Source organism: Mesocricetus auratus, unplaced genomic scaffold (genome assembly GCF_017639785.1).
Source record: "Mesocricetus auratus isolate SY011 unplaced genomic scaffold, BCM_Maur_2.0 Super-Scaffold_100010, whole genome shotgun sequence".
In the NCBI taxonomy this organism is placed as follows: Eukaryota; Metazoa; Chordata; class Mammalia; order Rodentia; family Cricetidae; genus Mesocricetus; species Mesocricetus auratus.
Window position 1 is genome coordinate 42,622,967 of NW_024429194.1, and position 20,678 is coordinate 42,643,644.

The window sequence follows — 20,678 nt, forward strand, 5'->3', positions numbered from 1 at the left end:
CTCTTCATATATATTGCACACTTTCATAGATTCATTCTAAGGAAGGGGTCTATCAGATAGGTATACTGAGAGACTAAAACTAGGTCAGGTTTGGCTTCACTTGGTATAAACAAGCAATTGACATTAGTTGAGATGGCCAGTGTTTGGAATACTGAAGCAGTGGGTATGTAGGTTGTGCTAGAATTGTGAAGAAAGGCATGGTTTAGTTGAACCAAACCTTATTTGTGAAGGGGAGATCATCACATAGGAAGAGGGGAAGAATAAAAGAAGGTAAGACAGTAATGTCCAGCCCATCTTTCTACAAGTGAGAAAAGATGTTTGTTAAAATTTCTAGATGAAAGAATTTGCCTATTTCATGGTGGCTGGTGTGAATCCAGGGGCCGTTATCAGTGACAGTGCTTATCTTCTAACAGCTCTGAAGTATCTCAGTCTACTGGCCAAAAGGTACAGGCCTTTGTCAGATGGTGAAAGCCATGTTCTTATACCTGTATATGAATGATCTTTGTCAGTTTTCATATATACTGGAGTGTATTAAATCATTTACCTGAATCCTCATAACATTATCTAATATGGAAATAAAAAGCTTAGAAATGACAACAGGCATAAGGCAGTCAAAATTATTTCAAAAGGGATCTGTATCAGTCAGGGTTCTCTAGAGGAACAGAACCAAAACAGGCATTACACTAAATGATATGAATAATATGGGATTTATTAGAGTGGTTTGCAGGCTATGGTCCAGCTAGTCCAACAATGGCTGTCTACCAATGAGATGTCCAAGAATCCAGTAGGTGTTCGATCCACAGGGATGGATGTCTCAGGTGGTTTTCAGTATACACCAAAACTCCGAAGATGTAGGCTCTAATGTTAGTGGAGGAATGAATTTGCCAGCCAGAGTAAGGGGAAATGGGCAAAGAGAGAATTTCCTCCTTCCATATCCTTATTTAGGGTACCAGCAGGTATGGCCCAGGTTAAAGGTGGATCTTCACAGCACAAAAAATGCTGATTAAAAGTGGGTGTTCCCACTTCAAGTGATTTAATTAAAAACAAATAAACAAAAAAATTCCTCACAGGTGTGCCAGCTGCTTGGCTTTAAATTAATTCCAGGTGTAGTCAAGAGTTGAGAACTAAGACTAGCTATCATAGAACCAAATCATGTCTCCTATTCAGGGTATTTAGATGTTTAGAAGAGTTGGTATAATAATTTCTGCAATTTAAGTTCTCCTTGATTGATTTTTTCCCTAGAGCTTTTTTTTTTTCTTTTTATGAATATACACCAGTCTCAGAGGAAACTCTGCAGGGAGTGGGTTCTCTCCTCCCACTATGGGTGTTTCTGGAATGGGAATTCAGGTCTTTCAGGTCTGGCAGCAAGTGCCATTCCACCAAGCTGGCATGCACTTGCATTTCAAGTCACAGGGGGCCTTAAATGGCTTAAGGAGAATTTCTTCCTCACTCTTTGCTGGCTGGGAAAGGTTTTTGAGTCAGACATTCCTAATCCTTAGTCAAAAACTAGCCTTCAGGGAGAGGGAGAATCCGTTTACCTCAGTAATCTGTCTATCCATAGTCCAGCAGATGATCCCACACACATGTACATAGAGGAAGCATTGAGTAGACTCGGTGGGTTTAAAAACAGAACACATGAAATAGGGAAGAAAGATGTGAGGAAGGGAATGGGAAAGAATTGAAGGGGAGAGAAAGGGGGTGGATTTGAACAAAACACATTATGTGCATATATGAAGTTTTCAAACAATAAAAAGGACACATGAGAAACAAAGAGAAAAGAGATTGTGGATCTGATCTATTATATCGTGTCTCCCAGTGCTGGAAACCCAAACTTTCAATACTCACCAGTCACGACATTTTGCAAACAGGTATTCTCCCAACACAGAAAACAAAAGCCCAAAGCATTAGCTACAAAGTGAACTCCATGAACCCCAAATAGGGTATAACACCCCATCAATGTGTGGAATGGACAGGTCAAGTTCCTATGCCATCTTCCAGGCAAAAGTGGTTCTCACAGCCTCAGGACCACAACTGTGAGCAGCACTGAGATAGGTTCAGCTTCAGTCAGTGCGGTATTTATCTTCAAATTCATGGGAGAAAGTAATGAATGGTAGAGCCCCACCCACTCACACAATTGCAGATCCTGTATAGAAAAGGGCTTCCCTTCCTTGAATGCTCTATCAAGAAAACTAAAAGCAGGAATGGGATGGCCCATACAGCTATGCCCATTATTGGTCAGGATGCAAAACTGAAATCCTCCCATTGGAAACAGAATGAAAAGAGAATAAAAGTGGGAGGGCAACACAAGCAGGCAAGAACTTCCTCTCACTTCATTAGCTTCTTCGAACAGATCCAAAACTTAGCAGAGTAAAGTAAATTCCAGTTTATTGTAGGTCCTCTTTATTTACAGTACAAGTCTCTAAAAGGCTAGGGCAGTTATCTTTAAATAACACGTTAATCATATAAAACAGCTGGAAACAAAGTTAGAGAAATATATACATTCCAATACAATAAGTACTTTCAATATTGAGTTTTTCATATTAAATTAGGAAGCTACTGTGATTTACAATGTTATTTCTTCTAGATTAAAACCTGTTGAAAGACCCTATGTACATTTTCTTTTACAAAACTGACAAAGCAGCATTCACAAAACTGCTCATGATTGTAATTTTCATTTTTTCTATAATACACTGCACCTATTACAAAACCAACCCAAAAAAAAAAAAGGCATTGCACTAGATGTTTAAATACTGCATAAGTCACTTTGAGAGCATAAATGTCCTGGTCAGACTTCACCAAGCTCACTGGCAACAGTTTTCACACTTGAAACTCAGCTAACTTTCTACATGCTGATAATCTTCCTTAGCACTTCCAAGAAGTCCACTGCTAATGGTTAAAGTGCCAAGAAACCATCAGCCACAAAGTTGTCATATAAGTCAATGTCAGCATGAATGGCCCTATTATTTACATAGATGCTCAGACACCGCATAGGAAACCTTGAGAAGCTATTAAAAAAAAACCCTCAGTGACTACAAAGTGCTCATAACAGCTTATTTCTCCTTTCTTCCCTCAGGCAGAGAGGAAAAACTTAAGTCTCTTCTTTTTTTAACAAAACTTTATGTCATCAAAAAGCTTCATATTTATAAATAAGACTGTTATACAAAGCAATATGCTGTCATAATTCTCTCATGTTTCTATCGGTTGCTTTGGAATTCATGTTATATTCTGAGCATGAGATTTCTTCCTTATTCACAACTTTTCAACATTAATATTCTCTAGACCAGGAAAGGGAGTTCAAGAGGACAACAGTCATTCAATTCAAAGCACTCCAAATACTAAATATACATACATATACATGGTAGCAGCTAAACGCAAATAGCCAGGAGTCACACACTTGTACCTTTCAAAACAGTTCAATTGTGCGTTTCCCCTTCATTAATACCAGTTTGACATTAATTTTAAAAGGACAAGTCAAGCTTTCAAAGCAATAACTCTTGCTTCAGAAAGTTTAGTCACCAAAATGCCAGAGGCAACAATACTTTAAAAGGCAAAATTGCTTTCCAGGTCAGGGGCAAGAGAGGAAGGAGGTGCCATGTTTCTAGGGGGTTACTGGTTACTGCCCTGAGCTCAGCTACATGCACTGTACTGAAACCAACAAGACATAATTCTAGTCCTGCAAGAAGTGAGGACAGAAGAAATGAGCAGAGACAAAACAGAGCTGGCATTCCAAGGCAGATAAGAAAGCCTTTGTGTCTGGGTGTACAGAAAGTAAGAGTTCCATGCCAATTTCATGTCAGCACAACTACTTTACTGACCTCTAATATCACAGCTGGACTCTTCAGTGTTTGGTCCACCTTCACAAGGCACAGATGAAAGGCTGATGAGGCCAAGGCTTAACATCAGGTAGACATAAGCCCTTATTCAACTTGTTATGAATTCAAAACTAGTCATGCTCGCAATAAGCAACAAACAGTTGGTTACCACTTCATTCTCTACAGCAAACTTGCCAAACTTGTGTCTAGTTCAGGTGCAGACTATTCTATGAAGCAGATCACACCCAATCTCTCTCTCTCTCTCTCTCTCTCTCTCTCTCTCTCTCTCTCTCTCTCTCTCTCTCTCTCTCTCTCTCTCTCTCTCTCTCTCCAATATTGTTGTGCTATTAGAGGAAATCTGAAAAAAAATGGAATCATTACAACTCTATAAATGTCCAAATATCCTTGTTACATAAAAGCCAAGAGGACATGGGCACTATTCTGGGGTAAAAGCATCTACTCACAGTTCAGGATTCTTGACCACTTTTTAGATGAGACCACAGACTAGTAAACAAGGTCCTTAAAGTGGGAATCACTTCACCTCTTAGCATTTCTCAGCAGCACTGGTCAGTGTGGTAGAAACTTAAAAATGAGAGTATCCACACTGAAACGTTTTAGATCCTATTAAACTGCTAGAAGTGATGAAAGATACTTTACCACTATTAAAAAAACAAAACAATTGTTCCTTCTCAGTTTCTTGGATTGGCCTTAATCTATCTTTTACTGTAAAAAAAAATCTGTCATTATTAATTATTCATTTAGGGATTCAGTGACTACGTATTCATTTACTGCTCATTTTGTTTCCCCAAAATGAGACGAAAATCCAGAATGCAAACACACATGTGGGTTGAGTGCTGTTTGGTACATTACAGAGAAGTTTTAAACAAGCTCCTTACAAAGCTCTATGAAAGGCTTTGAAGCTAATGGTTTTAGGCTCTCATCTCCTGCAGAAAAGATAGAATGTGAACACAGTTACAAACAAAGTAAGATGGAGAATACAGAGTATGACAGGATTCCCAGTTTAAATCAAATTCCTAGCAAAGCAAGCACCAATCTGTTTTAACTGGCAATTAATAGAATAAATCAGACTTTTCCTAAAAGTTTCAGAAATTATAAGAATAAACACAAAGTTACTACATAGGAAACATAAAATGAATTATGCAAGTCTGTAAGTACCTTCTCAGGGAAAAAGTGTCAAATGTGATGCCAGACAGTCACAGACTACCAGACAATAGTCATAATCTACCAAATACTCACAATCTATCAGTTACAGTCTACCAGACAGTCACAGTCTATCAAACAGAGTGACAGAGTTAGTAAATATGATAACTCAATTTCCTACCCTACATACTCATCTCCAATTGCAGCCCTTAAAAAGAACCTGTCTTTAACGTTGTACAGTTTCCTGGTTTACAGACAGCTAATTTCAAGTAACAGAAGCAAAGTACAATCCATGGAGCGTTTACCCCACAGTTATGGACAGTCTAAAGACAGTCTGTGGACAGTCACAGAACTGAAAGGCCTTTGTGTTCAGTGATATATAAAACAAAGAAATAATATGTGTCATATAGTTTGGGTCTCTTGCTCAGATCCACTTTCCTTCACAGTCTGTTTCAAATCATCTGCATGATTTCAGCAGTTCAGATCCAACCCTGTCCAGTGGTCGGGCACCATCAGGAAATACTTGTCCATCGCTTCACAAAATCTAGTCCTATACAACTCTGGAGAGACCACAGTTGGCATTTTACCTAAGATGATGAAAGACAGAAGGAAGGAATAAAACTGTTTAAATGTGTGTTCATAGTAAAAAATGAATTGGGCAACTAATTTAACCAACCATATACTGCTATATGCCAAAGCACTCTGAGAGTGGAGGCAGGGTGTCTGCTATGACTGAATACATATATATATATCTATATATATCTGCATGAGTTCTTAAGATCAGAGATATCTAAACTCAGTAATGAACTAGAGAATCTAAAAGATAGCAAGTGTTAATTAAAGACAATCTTTTATTCAGAATCTCTTGCTTTTTAAAAATTTCTTCCTTTGAAAACCTCTGGCATAAACCCAGTATTTCCCTATTTACATACTTCTTCACATTAAAGTCATTTTTGAACATCAGAGGCAACCACATTGTTTTGGTTTGGTTTTGTGTGTAGAGAAGGATCTTACTCATGATGCTCCTACCTCAGACTCCTAAGCACTGGAATTACAGTAAACCACCATGCCTGACCACCATGCTTTAGCACCTTAAATATTCAAGGAATATATGAGAACAGTTTGAAAGTAAACAAAGCAACATTTTCTCACCTTGGCCTCCTAAAATTCCTGTTGACTTCACAACCATCTCAAGCTTTTTGTCCCATGTAAATGTTCGAATATAATCTAGGGATGGAAAGAGGGCAACATGAGCAGAAGCATAAGCCAGAACATCGAAATGCACTATTGCTATTTCTATGACACCCTTACCAGTGCTGTTCAAAGGGCTGTCCCCACATTACTCTAGTTAATTCCTACAACCATGACACAGACCCTTCTTTTAAAGTGATTATCATTACCTTTTCATTTATCTATTTTTTTAGAAATGAAGAAACTGAATATAACAGACTAGAATGAAAACTTGTTTATTTTGAAATTATAACTGAAGCTTCCAAAAATATCCAATGATTATAAGTTCAACTAAATGAGTTCAGCTCTCTGAAATTTTACTCTAGTTTTAATCATGAGCTATAAAGCTCATAAGTACAATTATTGACTTACCTATGATTCCAACTACCAGCTCATTGCTAGTGTCATCTCGACCAACCAGCAAAGAATAGTCTATAATGAGGTGGCTCGAAAGAAAATGGGCGTCACTATGGATGGAGGTCCTCAGCACAGATTTGGAATGGGAACGAATATACAGAGGGTTGTCACGAACCATCTTTAGGAGGTTTTCATCCAACAGAACTACATCACAACTCTCTTTCCCAGTGTCAGTTTTTACATTTCGATTTCTAAGTGAACCTTTCAAATCAAAAACCTAGCAAAACAAAAATTCTTTATTATTTATGTACAAATTTTCCCCTATAGTTAATTAGTGCAATTAAAAGGCAAGAGAATTCCTTGTGGCTATTATAATATACACTAAATTTTATTTTAAAATTTAACTTTTCTAATTTAGATCATAAATACACAGTGATATAAACATGTAATATAAAAAGTACATGGTATATGATACATTAAATTCATGTGGATACAATTGTACCATATAAAACAATATACTGGTACTCAATTATTAAAGCAGTTCAGAAATAATCTGTCAATTTCAATTTTAAAATGTATTAAAAAGTTTCAGATTGTCCAACAGTATGAAAGAAGATACAAACAGTCTTAGGAAACTTAAAACATTAAAACTCTATATAATTATTTAAGGCAATGAACAAAGGAGAGCATAAATTTCAGAATATCTGGAGGGTAGGGATGTCAAAGAACTCAATGAGTAGAAACAGTTCATCCTAGAGTGTGCTCTACAGTCAGTCCTGGCTCATGAAGATGTTACAGCTAGTAGCAGAAGGTAAAAGCATTAAGCACACAGTGTAGCTCAGCCTGAATTCTCATACAAAGACATTCTTGGTTACAAACTACTACACTGAATTACATGTAAGCACAAGGTTTATGTCTTCAAACTAGAAACAAGTCAAGGAGCAGCACTTCAAAAAGCACTACGAAGTCTAGAAGAGGTGCCTAGTTAGCTGCATCAGGTAACAATGCCATTTTTACAACATCTAGACCAAGAGGAAGTCTAAGAACAGCCAAGTGACTGACAGGTGCTCAATCTCTCTAGTGCTCAGCTAATACAATTTTACAGTTAAGACGGTGGGAGAACAACTTCCTTCTTAGTCCACCAGCCTCCTGATTCTAAAATACTAAATGTTAAATTTTAAAATAGTTACATACCAATTTTTCTTTCTTCCAAAAATAAGTTAAATGTCCACTATTGACTAACACAATGTGTTATTCAAATTTACTATATTTAAGAACCAACTACAAAGGGTCCTCATAGTCAAATGCTTCACACAGTCCAGAATCCTCACCTGTGCCATCTTTCTCCCGTAGAAAAGGTTTTCCATGACAAGGAGATCTAACTTCTTCTCAGTGTTATTTTGAGAGTTCTTATAACCAATTCTGTAAACTCCAAGAATTTTGGCCAAAGCAGTGGGCCTCTAATCAAAAAGAGATCAAAATAAACTATTACCAAAATAAGTTTATCTCTAAGTCATATAATATGTTTTTTTCTACTGATATACGAGGAATAGGTACTTGAAATTCTTCAATGTCAGAAGTTGCAGTTGAATGTAATGCATGCCAGTAACATTAGTAGATCCATAAAACATACAACAGGACAGTCCTTCACAGCTGTTCAAATTCAAAAACTTTATCATCACATGGATATTATTTCCCCCTAATAATCTACAATAAATTATCACTTGACAACAACAACCAAAAACAAAACAAAACTCTCCATAATTCCTTCTAAAATATTCACAGTCATTGATCAATGGCAAGTGGGTAAACATGAACCATTGGTTTCCTTGGCAGCTAAGGGAAGCACCTCCTTTATTTCTCAACAAAAATATGTTATTAGATGGACACCTAATAGTCTCAATTAACTTATATATGTATATAAGTATGTATATACCAAACAAAAGCTAATTGCTTAAGATTACATGGTTGCTCAGTGGCACAGGTAGGAAATTCTCCATTCCTTCACATCACAATAGAATAAGAGAGATCCCAGGTGTGTCCTGCTCTTATCTTACCACAGAGAAACTTTCAATCAGGAAGAACTGAGGGTATAAAAAAAAAAAACCAAAAACCAATGAACTGTGACAAGCCAAGACTTAGGATTTCTACCTTTTGTTGAACAGCATTTGTGATATAATTGAAGTAGTGTGGTGCAAAGTCAAGGAAAGACTGGACTTCCAGACGGGGCATTTGCTTCAAAATGAATCTATCATCTATAAGGAAGAAATTCCACATTTATTTATCATAATACATATTGTCTGCTATAAAATGAAAGTGAAATCATTTCAGAGAACCCAAATCACCTCTTTATTTTCTGTTTTGAAACTTTTTTTAACTACATAGTGAAAATTTTGATCAGAAAGCAATTCTCAAGTAATTAAAATGTTAGGAGTTCTAAGGATTATATGGACAAGAACATCCACTTCTCAAATCTAAATTCATAACATGAACTCATTCATTAACTTTTTACAACTCTCAAAGAAAACCTTATTAACTCCACTGTTTTATCAAGCCACAAATCTACACTGTCTTAAATAATTTTGCGTTGGGGGGGATATTATGCTATTAGGTAAGCCTGTGTAGGAAAGAACTTGGTCTTTGTATATTCTAGCCAAACATTTCTACTGTTACCTTTCTATTATCAGTTCTATGGCACCCAATTGAATTTCCTACAAGCTGTGTGCTATGGTTTGAATTTGAAATATCCCCCTCCATTCCCATGTTTTCAAGCTTGTTCAGTATAGTGATACTACTATGGGGAGGTGTGAAACATTTAGTATGTGGGTCCCAGTTGGTAAACAGAGAAAAATTATTTCCCCACTACTCCAGCCTCACTTTCTGCTTCCTGTCTGTGGTGCTGTGAATGGCTACCAACCCCATATGCTCCCACTGCCAACTACTCAGGAGCTGAAACATGAGCCGAGAGAAATTAGTCCTCCCTTAAGCTGCCTCCGTCAGGTATTTGGATCACAGAGATATGAAGTAATTAATGTAGTTTCTACATACATTTGGAAAACTCAGAACTAGAAAAAGATCAACAAGCATCTGCCCCATGTCTGAGCCTATGGCTCTTCTCAGGAACAGAAAGAAACAAGAGAACATTGGTTGACAAAAGCTAACACACAATGCCCACTTCAAGTGCTTCGTCAGTTGTCTGCACTAGCAAGTAAAGGGAGTTACCTTCCGTGGCATAGAAAGCAGCTCCTGACTTGCCTCCCCGGGCCTGCCAGGGTGAAGAGTGAGAAAGGGAGCGAATGAAATCTTCTTCACTGCTGCCCAGAACCACTTCACGCATCTTATGGAACTCTCCTGCGTAGTACAGCCGACAGTAAAACTTGGCATTCGCATCTGAAAATTCTACAAAGAGAAATTGAAAAAGGAGAGGAAAAAGTTACATAAACAGAAAATCTCTTCCCTCTCCAAGTACCAAATACAACCATTTAGGTTTCTCCATGATGGCATCTTTCATAATGAAGTAAAAATCTGGTCAATCACAATTGTGTGGTGGTGAGCTTCACAGCATCAGGGAACACCATCTGATCACTCTTACTTATCTTCGAATAACTCCCATATAAGACTGTGCTCTACTTTTACACTGACTACTGTAATTTCTTCACTGTACTTCAAAAGAAATTCTTAAACATCGTCTTTTATGAGCATACGGCCATATGGCACTGAGGATTGAACCCAGGGCATAAAAACATGCTGGGTGAGCACGTCATCCCCAGCCTCAAATAAACACCTTACTGTTTGTCAAGCTCTGTGCCTCTCAATTACACAGCAAGAAAATATTTAAATTTTAAAAATTACAAGATATAATTTATAAACTACATCAAGAAAATAAGTAGTACAGATTTTATAAATTAAAACTCATACTAACACCTAATACTCATTTAAAAAAACAGTTCATTTATCTAGAATGAAGTTGCACATCTTATAATCCCTGGCATTAGGCAAAATGTTATTGTATGGGGGGGACTGGGGAAAGAAGAGGAGAGGAGGGAGAGGGAACTGGGATTAGAATGTAAAAAATAAATTAAGGAAAAAATGTTATTGTATACTTACGAAGTTCCACATGAGGATTTGTAAGTTGTTTCCTCTGTGTATCTCCTCCATCTGCCTCATCTAAAAGGTTATATCATTAATAAAAGCAAAGCATAGTTAGAAAATCATTTTGTCTTGCTTCCCAATACAGCAACTAAAGTTAGCAAATTAGTAAAACAAATATCCTAATCAAATCACTATAAACACACACAAGACAGACAAATTGTGTAAATGACTACAATAAAAATGTATGTTCTTTCCTGGGATTTCACTATTTCAGGCTGAATAATTTTTCTTACATGTAAGTGATGTATGTGACAGCAATACAGTAAACTCAGCCTTTACATCAAGAATCCCCACAGCTTTGGCACATTTTTTTCTAGGTTCAAATATAAAAACATGCTTCTCTGGTATGTTAAAGTCTTACACAGTTGTTTTTTCTTTTGCATTTGACTCATCTTTCTGGCCAGATCCATTGTGTTTACTATAGATGTGGAACACATCCTAATACAAACCATACCCTAAGTTTCACATTTCAAAACCATTTGTTAGGCATCATATCCCTCCAAGAAACACATTTATACACCTATAGTCCAACAGTAACATACAGAATAGTAAGCAGATAATTCAATTACTAGTAAAACATTTTATTAGTTGCTATTTTTTTGTTTTATTTTGCTTAATTTGAATTAGGGTGACCTAAACTGGCCATGAACTCACAATCCTCCTGCCTCAGCCTACTGAGTACTAAGGTTATAGCTGCATATCACCAAGACAATCTACAGTTTTGATTTTTCTTTTTTATATACAATATGTGTTAATCATATTCTTTCCCCTCCCCCAACTCCTCCAAGATCCTCCACTCTTCCCTACCCACCCAACTTCTTTTCAGTCCTCTTTCCCAAAAAGGAAAAAAAAAGACGAAAAACATGAAAGTCAAAACAAAAATCTATTAAGACAAAAAATACTAAAACAAGACATTCACACATATAAAAAAATAAAAACAAAACAAAATATATAGTCTGTAATCTGTTTTGTGTTGGCCAATTTACTCCTGGGCATGGGGCCTGCCCTAGAGTGTGGTTGATAAACCCAGTGACACTCCATTAGCAAGAACTGATTTTCCTTTCCCAGCAGGAATCAATTCTAATAGCTTCTTGGTTATGAGTAGGACTTTCAAACCAGACAAAAATCCCTGTATTAAAGAACAGTTGCTATTTTTTAAATTACTGGTCCATGATCTAACTTATAAGTCACCAAATGATTTCTCTAAGGAGCCCAACATTAAATACTTCACTAAGTGACAAGTACTCAGCTGGCCAATTTAATATGAAGCAATCAGACAACAGAAAATGAATGTATGTGTCCCTGTTATTTTTAAGCAGCAGCAATGTTGGTCATATTTGCCATATCCAAACATAATTAGGTAATATAGTTTTTAAATATCCAAATGAAGGTGTACATAAATAGCCACAGGGACTGAGAAAGAAAGAAAACATCTGGAGGGGGTAATGGGTAATGAAAAGGTGAGTACATATTATGAATTACATTTACATGGATAACGCCACTGAGCCCTTAGAAGACTTTGCTTTTGTTTCTTTATAGGTATGGACACTGAGGCTTTCTGATTCTAGCACAAAAGACACAGCATTGCAGACATCTGAAGCCAGATGGACTCTTCAAGTATCATGCTGTTTTTGGTTTATTACACTAGAGTTAAAATAGAATGTCCTAGCTTCAGCAAATATTTATTTAAACCTATAAAAAATATACAACACTGAGGAAAATAAATTAAAGCTTAAAAGAAGCACATGTGGCCCACTTAACATACCTTGAGGCTCCAGACCTTGGTTCTCTGTCCCCTCTTTGCCAGTCTGCCCGACCTGGTAGTAAGCACTGTCAGCCCCACGTAAGGTCTCTCTCTTCTGAGAAGAGAGATCGGGACTCTTCCCTGACGTTCCTCTGAAGAAGGACAACATTCCTGAAGCTTTTTTGGCTTAAAAATAAAAGGTAACATATTAATTTACAGATTACTAAGGTTGGAAAAGAAGTTTTCCACCTTTTGTTGGCAGGAGTCGTGTACGAAGCTAAGGGTTGCCTTATGCAGATGCACTCATTTGCAGATTTTAATTCCGCATGCCGTAGTAAAGTCAGTGAGCACCCTCACTGGAAACAAGACAAATGCTCAGCTAGTTGAAGGTCAAATGTGAGAATTCTCCAGAAAACCATACAAAACTCTTTTTAAAGCAATCATATTTTAAGCAGTAGAATGAAATTGCCACAGCGTTCTTAAAATATTGCAGTAGAGTTACAACCCTAACATGAAACAATTTCACAAGCTAAAAGAAGTCAGAGTTAAAGGTAACATCTTTGTATCTTTTGTGCTCTGAATTGTTTTAAGATGTATTTATTCTTATTTTATGCACATGGGCATTTGTTCATCATGTGCATGACTGCCTGTAGAAGCCAGAATCCCCTGGAACTGGAGTTACAGAAGGTCGCTAACCATCATGTATGCTAGAAATCAAACCAGCACTCAACCCCTAAGCCATTCAGCTTTCCAGTCCCTGCATTCCATATTTTAACAGAGGAAAACATTTTGTTCACCGTATCTTTCAAAAAAAAAAAAGTGTCATTTATCACAGCTATACGTATGGCTGCACCAGATAATTCTTATGGGACTATGGTTAATTTTAAAGGAGACAATGCCAAAGTAGCTGTCAGTACACCAACAGCAACATAAAATTTTAAAACATGTTCATTGTTGTTGCTGTTTCATAGGTTGTATATTTTAAGCCAAAGCTCAAGAAAGACAGGTCCCACAAAGGGCTTCTACAAGTTTTAAATTCAGTAAATTGAATCTGCATTTCAAGTAAGACTCAGAGAAGAAGCAAAATATCTATAAAAGAAGATATTTAGGCTGGGCGTGGTGGCACACGCCTTTAATCCCCGCACTCGAGAGACAGAGGCAGGCAGATTTCTGTGAGTTGGAGACTAGTCCAGTCTATAACAGCTAGTTCCAGGACAGCCTTCAAAGCCACAGAGAAACCCTGTCTCCAACCCCTCCTCCCCCGCTGCCCAAAAACAAACAAACAACAACAACAACAAAAAAAAACACACGCACACAAGATATTTAAAAAATGTTTATTTTTCAAAAACCAATTATTACCAGATGGCATTTCTTATCAATTTTGCTTTCTTCCACAAATCATAAATAGAACAATTATAGAAATATCTGCATTTGGTGCTGGTGAGATGGCTCAATAGTTAATCCTCTGGTTTCCACACTCATGCTTCTTCTGTCTCTCTGTCTGTCTGTCTCTCTGTCTGTCTCTCTGTCTGTCTGTCTGTCTCTCTCTCTCTCTCTCTCACACACACACACACACACACACCACATGCACACACTATAATAATAATTAATACATATAACAAAAATGCAGTCTTACTTGGCTGAGGCTCTGCTTCTGCTGCACGGCTTGTCTGCCCTCCAGTGACCTCAGGTAATCTAATAGGGCTGCTACTCTTTGGTCTGCTATCTAAAGCACTACCATGAAAACAAAGAAAAAAATAGTTTGAAGATATTCAGATAGAAAAAAACAGTAACCTAATTCCTAGATTAATATATTTCTTACCTAATGCCACCCACAATACCAGAAATTTGATTCATAATTTTGATAAACACATGCTACAAAAAAATCTTGAAATATCTACTAGGTTAAAAAAATACTAGAACTAGAAAAGTATATACAAATGTACAAAACAAGACTTTTATAAAAAATTTTCCCAACACTGTTAGAACTATAAGTCAATTACAGAAATACATCAATTTCATTTTTCTTACTTTAGTCACAAAGATAATTCATAATAAATTTTATTCGGTCAGTAAAACAGGAGATTTAATTCAGTAAGGATAAGCCTATGCCAAATTTCTGTCTAAAACACAAAACATGCCAAGTGGATTGATTTGCGTATTTATTTTCTAAATATTAGGTTCTTTAGTACTATGGAAACTTTACCAACACTTAAAATTATAAAGCCAAGCAGTAGCACAACTAACTTTACAGGTTACTGTTTTTATTTTTAAATAAAACAGCTGCTAATTTTTATCATAAAAAAATTGCAAGTTTTAATCTGTAGCACACAGGGATTCATCACAGCAAATGTCAGAAACTATATCCTAAGGGTTATGTAAGGTCTTTTATAAGACTTGAATTTGTTGTTCCAACAGCTAGCTGAAATGAATTATGTGAATCCTAGAAGGTTTTGTGCTAATATATGCTGTCACAGAACTAAAGTCCAAGGATATAGAAAATGATGACATAGTTTGATTTCAGAAGATTTTACTTGATCATTAATCACCTATTTGTTGGAAGCCCTTCTTCAGCACTGTTGCACAGAGTCGCTTTGGACAACTCCTCTAAGGCATTTCGGTATTCTTTACAACTTGGGGCAGAAATAGGGTGAAAAATGTTAAACGTTAAATCCTTCTTTAACAAATTGTAAGTTTTAAAATAAATTTTGTGTTATAGAAGCATAATCATTCTAAATGTCCATAATTAAACAAATACACTAGGAATTAACAAGCTTTATGAAGATTAACATCTTCACAAAGAATTAAAACTCACCAACTTGTCAGCTATATCCATTGTATAGGGGCTGGCATGTAGTTTAGTAGGAAAGCTCTTGTTCTGAAGGCCCTGAGTTTAATGGCCATCAGCATCCCCCATACAACAACCCTCCCACAAAAAAAAAGCCTAGCTACAACTATCTGGATCAAATGAACAGGTAAGTAAAAAATAAGAAACACTAAGACTTAGTATAACAGAGGGTAACAGTCACTTTCTATTTAAAGGAGCTAAACTTTTTTTTAAACAACATTTCAAAAGTTTAAAAATCTGATTCTTGGATTAGTAATACTAGTATACATTATTTTTCTAAAACAGTGAAACATGAACTCAGAACACTTGCTTCCTAATACTACAAAATGGTTATATTTTTGTGCCTTTAATGTCTATTGATTAGTCAACAAGGTAATAAGCAAGTATTATCTTCATAATGCTAAAGCACAAAGAAAAGATTCATTCTATAGACTCTTATAAAGTGAAAAATTCTCGTTATATAAAGTAAACTCTAGACTCTATGAAGGTAGAAGCATACACAACTATACCATCTACTCTGGTATATCCAGTATCTCTGCACCACATTTTGTTTATAAACAAATTATTTTTCAATAAATGGGACATTTTGTAATCAATACATAAAAAGAATTTTATTTTTATGCTTTACAATGAAAAATTTTAGTTAGGTACCTCAGATTCTATTTAAATTAAATTCACCACTACCAAGATAGTTTTATGAATAAGATTCTGAGGTTTTTAGGTATTAGATATAAGTATTTTAAAGGTGCTTCTTTAGGATAAACAGTAACTCTAGAAGTTACACATTCAAACATGTCTTTGGAAAAAGGGGCAGGAATAGCATCCTCTAGGTAGGAAAATTTCAGCCAGTATGTATGGGAAGGAGGAAGGAAATGATAGTCAGATATTCCAAAATGGGTATGCTGCACTGCTATGTTAACAACTAAACCACAGTAAGTTTCTGAGGGTATAAATTAGACAGTGTGGTCAGAATATTCAAGGGTTAGTAAATACCATGCCAAGTCACATTAGTTACTAAGTACTTGCTTAAAAGCCATGCCATATCCCATTATTTGAGTAAAGGTTTTCAAATACAAAACAAAAAAAAATCAAGCAAAAACACCATGACTAAAGAACATATATTTTTGCCTGTATTTAATCATTTTTCTTTATTCTATTGGAAAGAGTTTCTAAATAGGGCAATTAATAGATTAAAAGCATACAGCTGTAACTACAAGAAAGGTTTATAATACCTGAGTGCAAAAGCAATGATGGAGCTGGGTTCTTTCTCACAGACAGCAATGGGCACCCGTTCATGTTCATACATTAAATAGTGTTTATCTGGGTCACTGTTCGGTAAAGTAAGAATATAATTAGAAATCAAATATAAAATCGATTAACACATTACAATCAAATCTCAGGACAATTTTAAGGTAACTATATACTGAGTAATATAAACATAAATAAGAAAGCCAAAATGCTTGCAAATGCTGAAAAAAATGAATCAACTAAACAACAAAGTGAAAAAGTTTATAACTCAATTGGACAATTGTCAGAAAAAGGTTTGGGGACTGGAGAGATGACTCAGCAGTTAAGAGCACGAGGACCAGGGCTTGAGTCCTAGCACCCATGTGGCAGCTTTGCAACTGTCTGTCACTCTAGTGCAGAGAGAATCGAAGGCCCTCTTCTGCCCTATCCAGGCACCAGGCGCACATGTGATATACAGACATACATGCAAGCAAAACACCCATACACATAAAATAAAAAGTAGATAGGTTTCAAATAGAGTTCTAGAATAGTTACTCCAAAGCTTTACCTGCTGCCAAGACCTTGGTCATACTAGTCTCAAAAAAGAATGTTCAATAAATAATTAAAATACAGAGTTCTCTATTCTAACCCTCAGAGAAGCCTCCTAACAGTTATGTATAAATAGTGCTTCTAGTTCTACAGCAATAACATAACAAAGTTACTACACTATTTATCACATGGAAATGATGTACTAACTTTACTTCAACCAAATTTTGCTCCCCTAACTTCTGCTCTAACTCCACTGAGAACCATTAGGTAGCGGCATTGATTGTTCTATTTCAGTATTTTCTGTATGTATGCATCGCTAACAATACACTAGTGAGAACAAACAAGCATGCATGGTTGTAATATAGGGGGTAAAGAAACAATTCTACAAATAAATACAACTACTCTCTGTGGTATGTATAGTAAGAGAATTGTTATGAATGAATGTTTAGCTCTTGTTCCCCAAATACTAAGTTGAAATCTTAGCCCCAGTATAGTGGTGTTAGGAGATAATGCCTTTAGATCAAGTGAGACAAGTGAGCTCTTTCCACCATGTGAGGATGGCCTGGACCAGGACCCTCATCAGAATCTACACAAGTTTAATCCTCCAGCCTCCAGAACTGTGAGAAACACATTTGTATTGTTTATAAGCAAACCATAATACAGAAATTCATTAGAGCAGTCTACAGGAAGACAAGAACCCTGACAACACAGCCTAATTTGGTTAGTACTAGGACATAGAAGGAGCATCCAGTAAAGTCTTCTTCAGAAAACAATGTGACTTCCTGACTGAGAAAGAAGGTGAGAACCCAAAGGCCATTAATAGGAATAGGTCATTGTTCCAAATAGGAAGGAACAAATGACATTGAAGAAAGACATTAAGACCTCAAGTTGAGAAAGTGAGCCTTTTGTACAAGACTACCATGCAATGAATCCTAAACTGTCTGAGTATCTCTACTTGTCTCCTCCCCAAGACCATGAGATCCCAAGAGCAATGCTCTCCTTCTGGGGACAAGAGAACAGGCACCAAATACAAATTTAATTACTATTGAATAAAAATATAAATAAATGTTCATGTTTTGGATAGACTTATACCAGCATAACAAAGGCATTTGATGGCTATACAGGTCACCCAGTAGAAAAGCGAGCTTTTACAGCCATCGTGCATTCCTTTCCAGGCTGAGTGAGTAACGAAAGAAAGAAAGAAAGAAAGAAAGAAAGAAAGAAAGAAAGAAAGAAAGAAAGAAAGAAAGAAAGAGAGAGAGAGAGAGAGAGAGAGAGAGAGAGAGAGAGAGAGAGAGAGAGAGAGAAAGAAAGAAAGAAACAAAGAAAGAAACAAAGAAAGAAACAAAGAAAGAAACAAACAAACAAAGAAACAAAGAAACAAACAAAGAAAGAAAGAAAGAAGGAAGGAAGGAAGGAAGGAAGGAAGGAAGGAAGGAAAAGAAAACACACATGGGTCATTTTGCTTCTTATCAGTATCCTGTGTTAAATGAATCATAGAGATGGTAATGCACTCATATACAACCAGCAATATGTCTTTTAAAGATAAATGTGGGCTGAGGGAATGGCTCAAATGCCTAGCACCATATAAAAAGTCAGAAAGACCCTGTATACACACATGGTTATTTACATGCACATACATGTAAACACAAGCACACACACCCCTCACATACTATACACACAAGCAAAATTTTAAAATAAATTCTTAAAAAGGTCAAGGAATGTAGCAGTATACCTTTACATACACGTATATATGTTATGCATCTCTTTTACTAGGATGATGTAAAATTTAGAATTAAGAAACACATTTGCTGATAAACTGATCTAAGTAAAAAGAGAGCCACTTGGTTTTGAAATACTTACAAAGGAAATGGAATGGGATTATAGCTGTTTCCTGGAAGCAAATTAGCCAAGATGGCTTTCATGGTTGACTTTTCCTTCACCTGGCTGTCTGTGGATCCCAGCAAATGCCCATCAAATACATCTAGGATGAAAAATATTCTACTTATAAATTAATATTCAAGAAAAATAAAAAGTAGAAGTGTCTGTTTTATTTCTTTTTCTCTTTGAGAATAAAGACAGACATACTGAGCATCACAGATATAAATATGGTTTTCATTTTCTGGCCTAAGAAAGTGACTCTTAGAAAATGAAATGGCAACAGTGAAATGCACTCAGCATTGATTCCAAGAGACATTTTTAGCTCCTTACATTTGAAACTGAGATTATCCTGTATCAGTGGTCTCTTACTGCCACAGGATCCACAAGGGGATTACTGTCTGAGACAGACCATGCATGAGCTGTCACAGTGTTGCTACTCCAACTCAGGAATGTGTTCTCTGGCTATGATACATGAGCTTACTGGCAATGGTAAAGTGAGACAAAGTTTAGAATTCAGGAGACACTGCTTAACAAGAAAAGAAAAGAAAAGAGAAGCAAGGCATGGGTTTTGTTACAAAGTGAATGTTTGCTGAAAACAATGGCAAAATTTTCCTTCACCTTACAAAGCAATAATACACTTTACACAATTTAAGAAAGATGTCCCTCCACCAAAAGGTAATGAGTAATACTGCTTTCCTAGGACATTTACATACACAAAGTGACACAAAGTGATGCATGTCAAATAGTCCAGCTAATGAAGGAGAGACATAATAAAAGGCTGTACTTTAAAAAGTACTTTAAAAAGTAATTTTTTATGTGCATGAGGGTTTTTGCCTGCAGTGTATATGTACACCTCATGTTTGACTGGTATCCAAGGAGGTGTCAGAAAAGGGAGTCAAATTCCCTGGAACTAGAATTACAAATAGTTATGAGCTGTCATGTGGTTGCTGGGAATTGAACCTGGGGTCCTCTGGAAGAGTAGCAGGTACTCTTAATCACTGAGCCATTTCTCCAGCCCCTTAAAAAAAAACTTTAAACAAACATAAAATAAAAAATTCTAAAGGATAAGAAATCATTATATCAAAGAATTAACCATGCTTTTCTTCTTCAGAGACACACATAAGGCAAGGAATCACCTCAGTCTTAGATTCAATAAAGTAGGGTAAAACATGGCCCAAACCTTACCTTCTGAACCACTGACAGTATCTAGGTCAGAGGGCCCTCCCATTAACTGCTCGGCCAGGGCCTCAGGAGGAGTGGGCAATTGGAGATGGGTAGAGCTTGTGGAGCTCTGGCTGGACAGGGTTGTCAGGAATCGATCCTCTAAAGAAAAACATAATCTTAAATGAGTCGTGTAAAATAACTCCATTTCACCTGATACTAACTTAAATATACTCTTAAAATGCCAATTCGCATTTCTACTTCTTAAAACATGGAAGTTTTTCCTTTTCAAAAATTATCTAGGTCATGTAACTCATGTCATAAAAACTGACATAAAAATCCAGAAAGATTACATGATTTGACCACAATATAGTTTTGGTGACAAAATTATACCAACAAATTATGACCTCTACCCAACAGAATAGCGTTTCCTTTATGCTACATTATCTACCTACAAATGATTTGGTTTAACAAGAATGGAATTAGAACACCATGGGGAAACTTATATACTCATTCTGAGAGAGAAAGAGAGAGAGAGAATCACTGTTTAAGCATT

The 20,678-nt window shown here is 36.3% G+C and overlaps 1 protein-coding gene across 9 annotated transcripts in view; it reads right to left on the minus strand.

The window, feature by feature from the left end:
* Positions 1-2,368: 2,368 nt before the first annotated feature.
* Positions 2,369-20,678, minus strand: part of Pikfyve (phosphoinositide kinase, FYVE-type zinc finger containing) — a 101,985-nt gene continuing 83,675 nt past the window's right edge. For 6 of the 9 annotated variants that reach the window (XM_005070554.4, XM_005070555.4, XM_013113749.3 and 3 more), the window contains 13 exons: positions 20,147-20,284; positions 18,944-19,064; positions 16,537-16,632; positions 15,006-15,089; positions 14,093-14,190; positions 12,478-12,642; positions 10,668-10,727; positions 9,783-9,959; positions 8,712-8,815; positions 7,892-8,020; positions 6,576-6,837; positions 6,126-6,200; positions 2,369-5,560 (listed from right to left, as the gene is read on the minus strand). In XM_005070554.4, coding sequence (XP_005070611.1) covers positions 5,445-5,560; positions 6,126-6,200; positions 6,576-6,837; positions 7,892-8,020; positions 8,712-8,815; positions 9,783-9,959; positions 10,668-10,727; positions 12,478-12,642; positions 14,093-14,190; positions 15,006-15,089; positions 16,537-16,632; positions 18,944-19,064; positions 20,147-20,284 — 1,625 coding nt within the window. In that variant the 3' untranslated portion in view covers positions 2,369-5,444. Of the gene's footprint in view, positions 5,561-6,125; positions 6,201-6,575; positions 6,838-7,891; positions 8,021-8,711; positions 8,816-9,782; positions 9,960-10,667; positions 10,728-12,477; positions 12,643-14,092; positions 14,191-15,005; positions 15,090-16,536; positions 16,633-18,943; positions 19,065-20,146; positions 20,285-20,678 lie in introns of those variants that run through there. The other 3 variants (XM_040753444.1, XR_005879914.1, XR_001196519.3) reach the window with 3 other exon arrangements.